Source organism: Periophthalmus magnuspinnatus, chromosome 21 (genome assembly GCF_009829125.3).
Source record: "Periophthalmus magnuspinnatus isolate fPerMag1 chromosome 21, fPerMag1.2.pri, whole genome shotgun sequence".
Lineage (NCBI taxonomy): Eukaryota > Metazoa > Chordata > Actinopteri > Gobiiformes > Gobiidae > Periophthalmus > Periophthalmus magnuspinnatus.
In genome coordinates, this window is record NC_047146.1 from 5,837,986 (window position 1) to 5,851,649 (window position 13,664).

General features: G+C 43.0%; 1 protein-coding gene across 1 annotated transcript in view; it reads left to right on the forward strand.

Moving 5' to 3' along the window:
• The window catches only part of vwa8 (von Willebrand factor A domain containing 8), an 87,588-nt gene extending 74,580 nt beyond the window's left edge, over positions 1–13,008 (forward strand). Inside the window, exons 40-45 of the mRNA XM_033986804.2 lie at positions 1,013–1,121; positions 8,266–8,391; positions 9,594–9,752; positions 11,218–11,316; positions 11,395–11,633; positions 12,759–13,008. Coding sequence (XP_033842695.1) covers positions 1,013–1,121; positions 8,266–8,391; positions 9,594–9,752; positions 11,218–11,316; positions 11,395–11,633; positions 12,759–12,867 — 841 coding nt within the window. The 3' untranslated portion in view covers positions 12,868–13,008. The remainder of the gene's footprint in view (positions 1–1,012; positions 1,122–8,265; positions 8,392–9,593; positions 9,753–11,217; positions 11,317–11,394; positions 11,634–12,758) is intronic.
• Positions 13,009–13,664: the final 656 nt, after the last annotated feature.

Sequence of the window (13,664 nt, forward strand, 5' to 3'; positions counted from 1 at the left end):
GTAGCTAACCTGCTAGCCGCTACGTTCCAAACAGGAAGTGATCACGATTGTGTCTCCTCTCTCTGTAACTGCTGCTGTCAGACTCATCATTTTGGTCTTAAATGTTCGTATTAACCCGCTCAACATCCTGGTGTTTTTATTTCACTATTGTGTCTGTAAATCAAGATATGAACATTAATAACAGACAAATCAGGCGCCTTCTTTCCCTTGAGGTTGCTCCTGTTAGTGTTAGCAACGGGTTTGATTGACAGCGTTGCTAAGTGCCCGCTCCCTGCTAAACTAGCGGTGCGGGCCAGAAGGGGCGTTACTTTCAACAACCTCGCTCCTGATTGGCTCTTTGGTCGCTATGTTACTCGCAGTCGTAATTCCAAACACGCAACTCGGCTCTAAATTCGCCGCTGTAACTGCTCCAGCCTCGATTAGCTTCATGTGACTGGAGCTGAACGCTGTGGTGACGTCACACTCGCTCAGTCCACTTCTTTACACAGTCTGTGGTCACGCCCTGACTCGAGTCTCCAGAGTGAAGGCGTCCCGTCCCGACCGTGCGATTGCTCCACTGATAACGCCACAGCCCGAACAAAGTGCCTCCCGCCCGCAGTCGCTGTGTCAGCCGCTTTGTTGCTGCACAGGACACGTTAAGGCCTCTCTGAAGTCACTGTTAAACCATTCCGCTGCGGTCACGGTCGGCTCGTTTCCTATAGATTCACACCTGGGATAGCGCCCCCCGTGTGTCTGGAGCGCTCACTCATAGGCCCGTCACACACACACGGGGGTCCTGTGTACCACACCTGAGGAAGATTATGTCAAGACTCTGAGATTACACAAAAAAGGCGTCACTTTTTCAGACTTTTTACTGTGTCTGTATGTTTGTGTATCCTGCTGTACGTACTGGCAGCGTGGGCAGAAGTACTTTATTTTGTTACTTAAGTAAAAGTACAAATACACTTCTTTATACAGTCCGTGGTTTTGATAAAAGTCGGCTCTTTATATATGTTTTTTTCCCTCGTTTCAGGTTAAAAGAGATCAACATGAGCGAGTACGACGGACAAACCTACGAGCGATTCTCCAGTGCAGTCAGACGACAAGTGCAGTCTCTGCGCATCATCCTGGACAGTTTACAGGTGAATAACACAACAGACACACACAGACACACACAGACACACCCCGACACACACAGACACACACAGACACACACAGACACACCCCGACACACACAGACACACACAGACACACCCCGACACACAAAGACACACAAAGACACACACAGACACACCCCGACACACCCCGACACACACAGACACACCCCGACACACAAAGACACACAAAGACACACACAGACACACCCCGACACACACAGACACACCCCGACACACACAGACACACACAGACACACCCCGACACACACAGACACACACAGACACACACAGACACACACAGATACACACAAACACACACAGACACACACAGACACAGACACAGATACATCATCCTGGACAGTTTACAGGTAAATAACACAACAGACGCACACAGACACACACAGATACACACAAACACACACAGATACACAAACACACACAGACACAGATACATCATCCTGGACAGTTTACAGGTAAATAACACAACAGATACACACAGACGCACACAGATACACACACAGATACATCATCCTGGACAGTTTACACAATCACATACACACATAATGCATACAGACACACAGAGAGACTCAGACACACATATGCACACAAACACATACACACATCACAAACATACACACACCCACAAACCAGACACACACAAACACATACACACACACACATACAAATGCAAATACACAAACACACAGACATACATACAAACACACACAGACACACACCTTCAGACAAACGCACACAAACACACACAGACACACGCATACACACACACAAACAGCCCCACACATACACACACACACATATTTACACAGTGGATATGTTTGAATTTGTATGGACTAATCCAACAAACCATTTTACAAACTGTATTTAAGCTTCTGTTTCCAAACCTCATTCACTGTAATTCATTTATTTTATTTGGTCAATATTATTTTATTTTTTTTATGCCAAACACAGACATAGATACGTTATAATCCCGGACTTACTGTTGCTATGGAATGACTACACGGGCGCCTATCCATGACAGAGTGATGAAAACATAATCTAGTCTTTTGAATGGGTAAAAGTCCTCAAAATGTCGCCTATGAACAGGAATCACTCCATGAATCACCGTGAGCCTGAATAAACCAGACTCTGTCCCTGGGTTCACCTCGTGTTCTTCTTCTACTGTCCCTAGAATGACTCCTGTGATTTTGTCTGTGGATGTATTTCCTGCTTTTGTTTGTGGGCCTCGGGAGGGGGGGGTTGTACATTGTGTTTGCGTGTTCTGAAAAATGAAGCACATAACAATGATTATAGAGCAGCGTGTCCCAGGTGTGGAGTCGTGTGGATCCGGGTGTGTTGTTTTCTTATCCAGGTGTTTGAAAAGTGCCACTTTTAAACGTGAAAATGTGACTGTGTTTGAGTCACGCACACACACACAGTAGACACACAAACACACACACACACACACAGCTCTGAGAAGACAGTGTGAGACATAGGAACACACTCCAACACACACGCACACATGTCACACAACCACACACAGAGCTCTGAGAAGAAACTTACACACAAACATACACACACACACAAACATATACACACACAGAGACACAAACATATACACACACACCCCGACACACATACACACAAACATATACACACAGAGACACATACACAAACATATACACACACAGAGACACATACACACAAACATATACACACACAGAGACACACATACACACATATACACACAGAGACACACATATACACACACAGAGACACCCCTACACACACATATACACACACATATATACACACAGAGACACACATATACACACACACCGACACACATACACACAAACATACACACACAGTGCAAAAATACTGAATTATCAATATATCGTATCGTTTGATTTAATGACACAGTATTGATATCGTGGGCTGCTGTATCGATATATCACCAAGAGTATTTATTTTTTTGTATATTTTACCAAATATTTCTGTCACAGAGCTACAATTGTGTGTCACAAAACATTTGATTCACTGTTTTGATGATTAAAATCGGTTTATTTCACATTAACTTTGGTTTAACAAAGACTTTTAGTGTCACAGTTGTTTTAGTCGATATGTCGTGATCGTTCAGACGTTAAACTGTCTCTGTGTAAATGTAAATGTGGAGTTTGTATATCACTGTATCGAGGTGTGTATCATTAGTTAATTAGCTCAAGATGTCGACTTTAATAGATTTTTGAGATTAAATGTGCTGCTCGTGTGATTTTAAAGTGTAGTTTTACAGATCGACCCATGTAACTGTGAGGAGCACCTCTTCACCACCGACATAAGTAGAAAATGTTCAACCGTTGGGACACAGGAAGAAACACACATTTAGACTCATTTGAATTTGTATTTGTTTATTTAAAATGCAGGACCTGTGCGTGTGTCGTTTGTGCAGTGGAAACAGAGTTGAGATTCGCACACACGGGTTCAGAAGGGGTTGGGTTCAGCCTGGAGGGTGGTGGTTTACTGCCAGCAGATAAACCACCTCCTCTTCTTCTTCTTCTTCTTCTTGTCGACATCGGCTTGAAGCTCCTCCACGATGATCTTGTTCTGCTGCAGCTGATCACCCGACTCCTTCAGGGACAACTGCAGCTCGTCACATCTGAGGAGGGCAGATGTCTTCTCCTCCTCGCTGTGGGTCAAAGCCGTGCTCAGGTCTTTGATGGTCTGCTGGTGGAGTGAGTTCTCCTCCACCAGGGCCTTGTGCTTGGCGTGACACTTTTCCAACGCAGCCGTAAAAGCCTTCTTCTGAGAGTCCAGGTTGTTTTGGAGGATTTGAACTTTGCTGCGTTCAGTCTTCAGGCTCTCATCCAGCTTCTGTAACTTGGTCTGGGCGTCTTCAGCCGGCTCCAGGGAGAGGACCTGTTTGCTCCAGGCCTCTTCAGCGCTCTGCCTCTCTGCTGCGATGGTAGATTCAAGGGAGAGGACTTGTGCGTTCAGGCCTTCTTCAGCCGTCCTCCTCTGCTCAGTGAGGGCAGACTCCAGGACGGTGATCCTCCTCTGCAGAGCCCGCCTCTCCTTCTGCTCCTTCTGCAGCTCCTGTTGGGTGTTAACCAGAAGTTTGTCCTTGCTCTCCGCCACCTCGTTGGTCTTTTGTAGCGTGGACTCCAGAGCCCTTTTCTCTACCTTACACAGCTCAAGTTTCTGGGACATTTTCATCATGGAGGCTTTCTGCTTCATTATAGTGTCCCGGGTGTTCTCCGGCTCCTCAGAGACATCAGCGCTGTAGGTGTGGTTGTTCGCCTTCTGTGTCTTCAATTGTTCTTCGAGCTCCTCCACCTTGGCTTGGTACCTCAGGGCAAGAGTCTGTTGCTCTTGAGAGAACCTCTTGAGGTTATCGTTCTCCTCGTAGAGGTCCTGCACATATTTGTTGCCCATCTGCCTGCCCTGCTCTATCATTTGTTTCATCTCCTCGTCTTTCCGTTGGAGGAGATTTTTCCCAAACTCCATGATGGTTTCCTTTTCCTCTAGAGTTTCATGCAGCTGTGTCTGGAGCTCCTCAACTTTCTTCTCCAGGGCTTTTTTCTCCTGGACCTCCTCCTCCAGCTCTCTCAGTCTTGTCTGCTGTTTGTTGTTGACATAGACCTGCCCTTGAAGCTGTCGTCTCAGGTCCTTCACCAGCGGGTTCTCCTCTAAAGAGTTTTGAACTTCTGGTGGAGCCTGATTTGCCGCCTCGAGCTCCCTCAGTCTCCACTTCTGTTTGGCGTTGATGTGGAGCTCTTCTTGGTGAGCTCTTTGGAGATCCTTGAGCTGTAGTCTGAGGTCCACCACCAGTGTCTCCTGTCAGAGACACACACAGTGACACACACACAGTGACACACACACCCCGACACACACAGAGACACACACAGAGACACACACACACTCGTACACACACACAGAGAGACACACACAGAGACACACACCGACACACACAGAGACACATACAGAGACACCCACACACCCTCGTACACACACACCCCCTCACATACACACTCGTACACACACACACACAGCTGGCGGTCTCTCTCTCTCTTAATCTCGGGGCTTTTGTTTCGAGTCACTTTTTTCCCGCGTGAGGAAAAACTCTTTCAGTTTATCTGTGAACAATCGGCGGCGTTCCTCGATATAAACAGTAGCGTCGGCTTTTATCAGGTGTCACGTTGGGAATCGGCCAAAAACGCTCCGAGGAAGGCACAGAGACAGGAAGAGCCGCACAATGACCCGACTTTAATACGGCTTTGTTTGGGAATAAAATGGGGAATTCTGGACTTTTTGGGCATCGGCCTTAAATCTGCAGACTGATGTAATGTTCAGCTCGATTTCCTGCTTAGAACATGACGCACAAATCTTTATTTTAACACTTTAAAATGAAGAGATCGCTGCACAAAACAGAACCGCGCTGATATTTTAAAGGTTTGAGGTGAAAAAAGTCTTTTAAATGACATAATAAAATAAAACAAAATGATTTAAATGTGACGCAGTTGTTACTTTTCTCTCAAGTAACGACACAACAACTGTGTATAAATAAAAATTCAAACATTGTGAGACTTTCTGAGTGACTCTTTTTACCTCAGTTTATACGTCCAACCGGGATATCGACCGGAACGATATCTGGAGCCGATATCAGATCGAAGTATCAGATCGAAGTATCAGGTCAAAGTATCGATGTGTCAGTGATTTGTGTTACTCAGGACAGAACTCACATTTTAGAGGTTTGTGGTTCAAAGATCCTCACAGGGCTGTAGTAGTAGTAGTGTTTGTAGTAGTCAGCTTTATTGTAGTAGCAGTAGTAGCTGTAGTAGTTTTTGTAGTATTAGTAGTTGTAGTTGTAGTAGTGATTTTTGTTGTAGTAGCTGTAGTAGTTGTTTTTGTAGTAGTAGTAGTAGTAGTGATAGTTGTAGTTGTAGTAATATTGTAGTAGTAGTAGTAGCTTTTGTAGTAGTATTGTAGTATTGTAGTAGTTGTAGTTGTTGTAGCAGTAGTATGACTAGCTTTTGTAGTAGTAGTAGTTGTTATAGTAGTAACTGTAGTAGTTGTTGTAGTAGTAGTGTGACTAGCTTTTGTAGTATTGTAGTAGTAGTTGTTGTTGTAGTAGTAGTAGTAGTAGTAGTACTTGTAGTTGATGAAATGTTTTTATTCTGCACTTTTCTCCTTTAATGTTCATTTTATGATGATTATTTGTGATTATTTATGTTTTGATTTGTTGTGATTTTAATGTCTTTCTTATTCTGTAAAGCACTTTGAAATACTTTGTGTACGAATTGTGCTATACAAATAAACTTGCCTTGCCTTGTAGTAGTTTGTTTTGTTGTAGTTGTAGTAGTAGTAGTACAGATACCTCTCTCAAAGGTAGTGAAGTAAAAGTAAAACGTATCCACTGTAAAACGTACTTAAGTAAAGTACAAATACCTAAAATGTTTACTTAAATACAGTACTTTACTACTTGTACTTTGTTACTTTCCCCCTCTGTTTTCAGTGGTGCAGTCCTTCTTTTCTAAACCCTGTAGTGTCTTTTTCACAGTTCTGTCCGTGTAAATATCAGCGATACTTTTCTGTATTTGTCTAGTTCGCACACGTCACTGAGGAAAGTATCTCCATCACTACAGTCGTAACAAACGTACATTGTTGTGTGTGGAGCGGTTCGGTGTGTCCGAGGGCGGAGGAGTTCCCTCTTTTGTCCGGTGTAGTTCATGTATCGAGAGCGGCTTCCTCTGCTTTAAAACGTGAAGATGGAAGGAAAGTGATCCGACGCAGTACTAAGGATATTTGAGGACAGATACTCGGACGCAGTAGTGAAACACAGACTGTTTATATAAATGGACGTAGCTGCTGCTCTCAGACTCGTCATTTTGGGGTCGCTGCAGTTGGTCCGGTCGAGGTTCAGCAGCAGAATGAGGTCAGACACCTGAATGTACTGAATGACCAGGTTATTACATCAGTGGATTTGTTCTTCCCTGATGGAACGGGAATATTCCAAGACGACAATGACGGGATTCATCAGGATCAAAGTGTGAAAGAGAGAGACAGGGAGGATGCACAGAGAGAGAGGGAGAGAGAGAGAGGGAGGAGAAGGGAGAGGAAGGGAGGCTGAGAGGAAGACAGAAAGCAGAGAGAGAGAGAGAGAAATAGAAGCACAGAGGGAGAGAGAGAAAGCAGAGAGAGGGAGAAATAGGCAGAGAAAGAGAAAACAGAGAGAAAGAGGGAGAGGGATGAAGAGAGAGAGAGAAAGAAAAGCAGAGAGGGAGGCAGAGAGAGGGAGAAGCAGAAAGAAAAGAGAGAGATGCACAGAGAGAGGGAGAGAGTAAGAGGGAGGGAGAGAGAGGGAGGCAGAGAGAGAGAAATAGAAGCAGAGAGGGAGAGAGAGAAAGCAGAGAGAGGGAGAAACAGGCAGAGAGAGAAAACAGAGAGAGAAACAGAGCGAGAGAGAGAGAAAGAGGGAGGGAGAGAGAAATAGAAGCAGAGAGAGGAAGCAGAGAAATTAACGCAACACTGGATGGAAATAAATCTTGTGACATTTGCAGAAGCGGCGGAACAACCAAATATTAGAGTGTGTGACCTTTTCTTTTGGTGGCGAGGCAGTTTATGAACATTAATAACAGACAAATCAGACGCCTTCTTTCCCCGAGGTCACTCCCACTAGCGTTAGCAACAGGTTTGATTGACAGCGTTGCTAAGCGCCCGCTCCGTGCAAAACCCCTGCAGTGGTGTCGGCGTGAAGAGGCGTTACCTTCAACAGCCTCGCTCTGGATTGGCTCTTCGGTTGTTATGATACTCCCAGTCGGACTTCCAAATGTCTAACTCTGCTCCAAATTGGCCGCTATAACCGCTCTAGCCTCGATTAGCTTCATTTGCCTGTAGCTGAACGCTGCGGGCGACGTCAGGTTCACTCGGTCCACGTCTTTACACAATGACCGAAACGCAAGGACATGAAGTTGTGAACAAGCTTTTGTTTCGTGGTGGATCCAAATCGTGACCTAACTTGTTAAATTATGTAATGCATTTCTGACCCCGCCAAAATGAAATCATGTTCTGCATTTTACGGCGCTCGTAAAAACGCACTTGTCAGATGACGTTAACTGTTCTGTTTTGGTTGCAGGCGAAAGGCAAAGAGCGGCAGTGGCTGAAGAACCAAGCGCTGGGCGAACTGGACGACGCGAAGATCATCGACGGCCTGACGGGAGAGAAGGCGATATATAAACGCAGAGGAGAGCAGGACCCAGAGGTTGTGGTTTTACTCTTTTGTATTTTCTTTTTTCTTTCCTCTTTTTTTTGCCCCGCCCACAAACACGCCACTCTGAACGCATAATTTTGACCTCAACAGTCAGACGGAACATTCCAGTGGTCTTTAGGATTGTCATTTTCGCACACACGCTCGTTCTAATCATACCCACCAAGCATAATATTTGGCTTTACCATTTTAGCTCGAAGCAATGCATATTTTTGGTCTGACCCGAAAAGTCTACTACGAAATAATTACACCGTATTTAAAAGCTTTTTTTGATCAGGCAGATACACCAAACAAAACACTGTCAGAATATCGCTCTATTTAAGGCTCTACTGGACTTTTTTGGGACATTCAAAACAGAAGTGTAAAGAGACGCACGATTAAAATTCTTCTTTTTGTTGACATATTAAATCCAAAAAAATCAACAAAAAAAATCTGGATATTTTATTTAGCATGTCAGTAAATGACATCTGACTAAAAAAAAAAATCTAAAAAAAAAATCTGAATATTTTATTTAGTATTTGAGAAAACAACATCTGATTTTTTTTAAAAATCTTTAAAAAATCATGATATTTTATTTAGTATTTGAGTAAATGACATCTGACTGAAAAAAAAAAATCTAAAAAGAAATCTGGATATTTTATTTATTTTGTGAGTAAACTATATCTGACTGAAAAAAAGTGGATATCTTATTTAGTATTTGAGTAAACAACCAAAAATAAAAAAACAAAATCTGGATATTTTATTTAGTATTTGAGTAAACTACATCTGACAGAAAATGTACCTAAAAATTCAAATTTCACCTCATTTTCTGGAGTTAAAACTGGAATAAATCAGCTTTGTTAAGTCCAGGAGTGTAAAGTTTGGTGTTTTTAGGTGCTACTTTAATGCCTGATCCTTATGTCCCTTTGCATTTTGAGCTAACGACCTTTGACCTCACCTCATCACACCTCATCTATAACTTTATGGATGTGAGTTGATTAAATGAAATATTAAAACATCTTGAGCGCAGAGTTGATGTTGTTGTTGTTTTTACATGAGAGCTTGTTGCTAAGAGACCAAACTGACCCAAAAAAACTAAACAAAACACTGGAAAAAAATGAGTTTTTCTTGTTTCTTGCCTTAAAATAAAGCCAAATATTCCGTTTTACTTTGTGATAACTGCTGTCTGAACATGTGTCCTCATTTGCCTTCTCCAGCCTGGAACTCCGCAGCAGAAACCAAAGCGGCTGCGAGTTTTAGCCGACGTGTCCGGCAGCATGTATCGCTTCAACGGAGTGGACGGCCGGTTGGAGCGCTCTATGGAGGCCGTGTGTATGGTCATGGAGGCCCTCGAGAGCTACGAGCACAAGTTTAAGGTAAAAACGTCACGTGTGCTTGGAAAACCTCGCCGAATGTTAAACTAGAGTTCCCAGAAAAATGGTGTGTGTTGGTCTTAAGATTCAAAAGAGTAGATGGAGTGTGTGTGTGTGTGTGTGACTTCCTGGCGCCTAACACTTCAGCCAATCACCTATCAGTGTCACGCTCCAGCCCTGACACTTCAGCCAATCGAGTGTCAGCGTGGAGTCTCAGGATAAACTGACTTTCACCTGTGCGCTCTCTGTGGTTAAACATTCACTAACAGAGAAAAAACAAACTGTGAACAGGTCTCAAGAGTGAAAGTAGTGAAACCCGCTGGTCCAATCATATTTGTGACGTTTCTGCTTGACTGAAAAACATGTTTTAATCTCAGCCGAAACAGTTCTACCCGGCAACAGTGACACGGACAGAGCCACGCTGTCGCATACCGTTTACAACCGCAGTCATAGCAGGCCGTATTCGAAATAGCTCATATACATAATATGTGTGTCCTGATATAGCTGAGCTCATGGAGACAGCCTGACCCAGCCCGACTTATGTAAGCAGTGGGATTGACAGTATGGAAGGCATGTTCACTGACTAACACTCCGCAGTCTGATTCACACATCACAGTTCATTCATAACATCGTCTAGAAAGTGAAACAAACATTACAAATCTGTCACCGGGCAAAAAGACGTAGACACTGCCTTATATCGGCCTTTTGTACGATCTCTATACATCCACGTACAGCGGTCCCTTGTTTATCGCGGGGGTTACGTTCTAAAAATAACCCGCAATAGCTTTTTTTTAAACAATTATTCTACATGTTTTGAGCTGTAAAATCCCTCACCACACACTTTATACACTTTTCTCACACAGGCGTTAACATTTTCTCACATTTCTCTCTCGTTTAAACTCTCTCAAAGTTCAAACCTTCGTAGGCGTCTTTGTCGGTGCAGAACGTTTCATCGACATCGCGGGTTTTGTCGGGGTGAGAACAAACTGCAAACAGACGGACAACGGTCTGCGGTTCCTTAGCCAATCGGGACGCAGGACACGATGCACGTTCGTACTAAAAAAAAAAGCATGAAAAAGTGCACTAAAAAAATCAGAGAAACAGCGAGACCATGAAAGGTGAACCGTGATATAGCGAGGGACGACTGTACATGGATCTGAAGGAGCTAGCTAGAACGTATGTGCCATTTTATCTTTACACACTTTGGACTTACACACCTTAGCCCTGCACAAACACGACTGGAGGCTGGAGATAAACTCTTACAAGCATTAGTTTGTTCAGATTTCAGATGTAAAAAGATGTTTGCGTGATCCCTCAGTCGTCCAACTCTGGTCCATAGTAAAAGAAATATTCAGATCTGTTAACTGGACCAAACACTTTTACAACTTTATGTCCAGTGTTTCTCTTTCTATAGCGTGTAAAAAAGTGTACGTTTCTCAGTTTGTGCCCTTTCGTTCGTTGTTTGCAGTATGACATCATGGGTCACTCGGGCGACGGGTACGACATCGAGCTGGTCCGAGCTGACAAAGTCCCCAAGAACAACAAGGAACGACTCAAGGTTCTAAAGGTACAAACGTCTACGTCCTCTCATTCTTTTGCTTTCTCCAGTAACTTCTCTGTATTTGTGCGACGTCGCGGCCTCCAGACGATGCACGCTCACTCGCAGTTCTGCATGAGCGGCGACTACACCCTGGAAGCGACCGAAGCCGGCATTAAGGAGCTGTCTGGGGAGGAGGCGGACGAGCTCTTTGTCGTGGTGCTGAGCGACGCCAACTTGGAGCGTTACGGGATCCGACCGGAGCGATTTTCAAGTGTCCTGACCTCCGATCCTCAGGTCAACGCCTTCGCAATCTTTATCGGGTCCCTCGGCGACCAGGCTGAAAGGTGAGACGCAGTACAGTGTTACGATGTCTATTTAAAAATGGCGTGTCTGCTGCGGATTCGACTCAAACGCCTCTGTGGAAGTATTTCACGTACAAAGAAAGGAACGGTTTTAAAGTCCCGTTGAAGTGATTTCGCTCCAGTCCCTCCGTTCTGTCGTGGTCTGTGGTTTTCTTACTGTTCTTTCTTTATAGTTTAAACGTGGTCATGAGCTCACCACTGTGATAATGACAATCATCTGCTTCTGTCACATCTGCAGAGACAGAACTGAAGGACGTGTGTGAAAAACAGACGCGACAATAAACGACACAGCGCTGGAATCTGAGCTTGTTGCATAATGACCTTTATATCCTCAGTTATTCGCTAATTACTTTGATTTAAATTTAATGCAAATGTTTGGGTTTAGGACCAGAGGTGGAAGAAGTACTCAGTTTTTCTTAAGTAAAAGTGCTCAAGAGCAAAAATACTCAAGTAAAAGCAAAAGTATCACAACGTCTTAAGTAAAAGTATTAAAGTACCTGTTTAAAAATGTACTTAAAAAGCAAAAAGTAAAAGTATTTCACACAGATTTTGAGTCTTATAAAGCTTCAAATGTGGTGATTTTTATAAAGATTTTAGCAGAATTTTGTTCAACAGAAAAAAACAACAACAAATTAATATTTTTTTCTTTTCTATTTGCAATATTTGTAATTTTTTTCTGTTTTTATTTGTATATTTTTATTTTGTTCAAATTACGAATGTGTTAAAAAATAAACCTTCATCTTTTTCAGCAGGTTTTTTCAAACTAAAATACTAAAATAAAAAGTACGTTTTTACTTTTCAGTCCTGTTCAGAAATGTAGTGGAGTAGAAAGTACAGATACTGCTCTCAAGTGTAGTGAAGTAAAAGTAAAAGTATCCATTTTAAAGTGTACTTAAGGAAAAATCTGTGCTTTACTTAAGTACAGCACTTTTACTACTTTTACTTTGTTGTATTCCACCTCTAAACATAAAATAAACACATTTTAAAAGTCCTATATTTGAAGTGAGTCCTCCAGTTGACGATCTAACACATTTTTTCCACATCTTCCCGGCTTTTACGTTCCCCGTTTCCAGCTAATCCCACTGCGTTTCTGTTTTGCATTCCCAGGCTGCAGAAGACGCTTCCAGCCGGCAGATCGTTCGTTGCCATGGACACGAAGCAGATCCCCCAAATCCTGCAGCAGATCTTCACTTCCACCATGTTGTCCAGCGTCTGACACAAAGACGCACTTGTCCTCTCCTCACTCACTCAACAACTCAAGTATTGTTACGCCGTGCCCTTAACCGCTTTCGGCTCCGTCTTATGTAACGCTCGGGGTGTTATCTGGTCTGCGGAGGACAACCGGGGGGTCTATGGTTTTCCGTAACACGATCTGCACCGTGGTTATGTCTCTTCACTGGTTTTTAAACTGAGGTCTGTAGGTTTCGATCCTGGTCTATTGCACTTTTAATGTTTTTTTTTTATGGAAATGTGAGATTTTTATGATGCTATACACAGCACATTAGACTGCATAACTACATAACTACTGTATTTTCCAGACTATAAGTAGTACCTTTTATATATATATATATATATATATATATATTGGCCGGAGGTGCGACTTATACTCTGATGCGACTTATACTCTAGTGCGACTTATACTCTAGTGCGACTTATAATCTAGTGCGACTTATACTCTAGTGTGACTTATACTCTGATGCGACTTATACTCTGATGTGACTTATACTCTAGTGCGACTTATACTCTAGTGCGACTTATACTCTAGTGTGACTTATACTCTAGTGCGACTTATACTCTAGTGTGACTTATACTCTGATGTGACTTATACTCTAGTGCGACTTATACTCTAGTGCGACTTATACTCTAGTGCGACTTATACTCTAGTGTGACTTATACTCTGATGCGACTTATACTCTGATGTGACTTATACTCTAGTGCGACTTATACTCTAGTGCGACTTATACTCTAGTGCGACTTATACTCTAGTGTGACTTATACTCTGATGCGACTTAT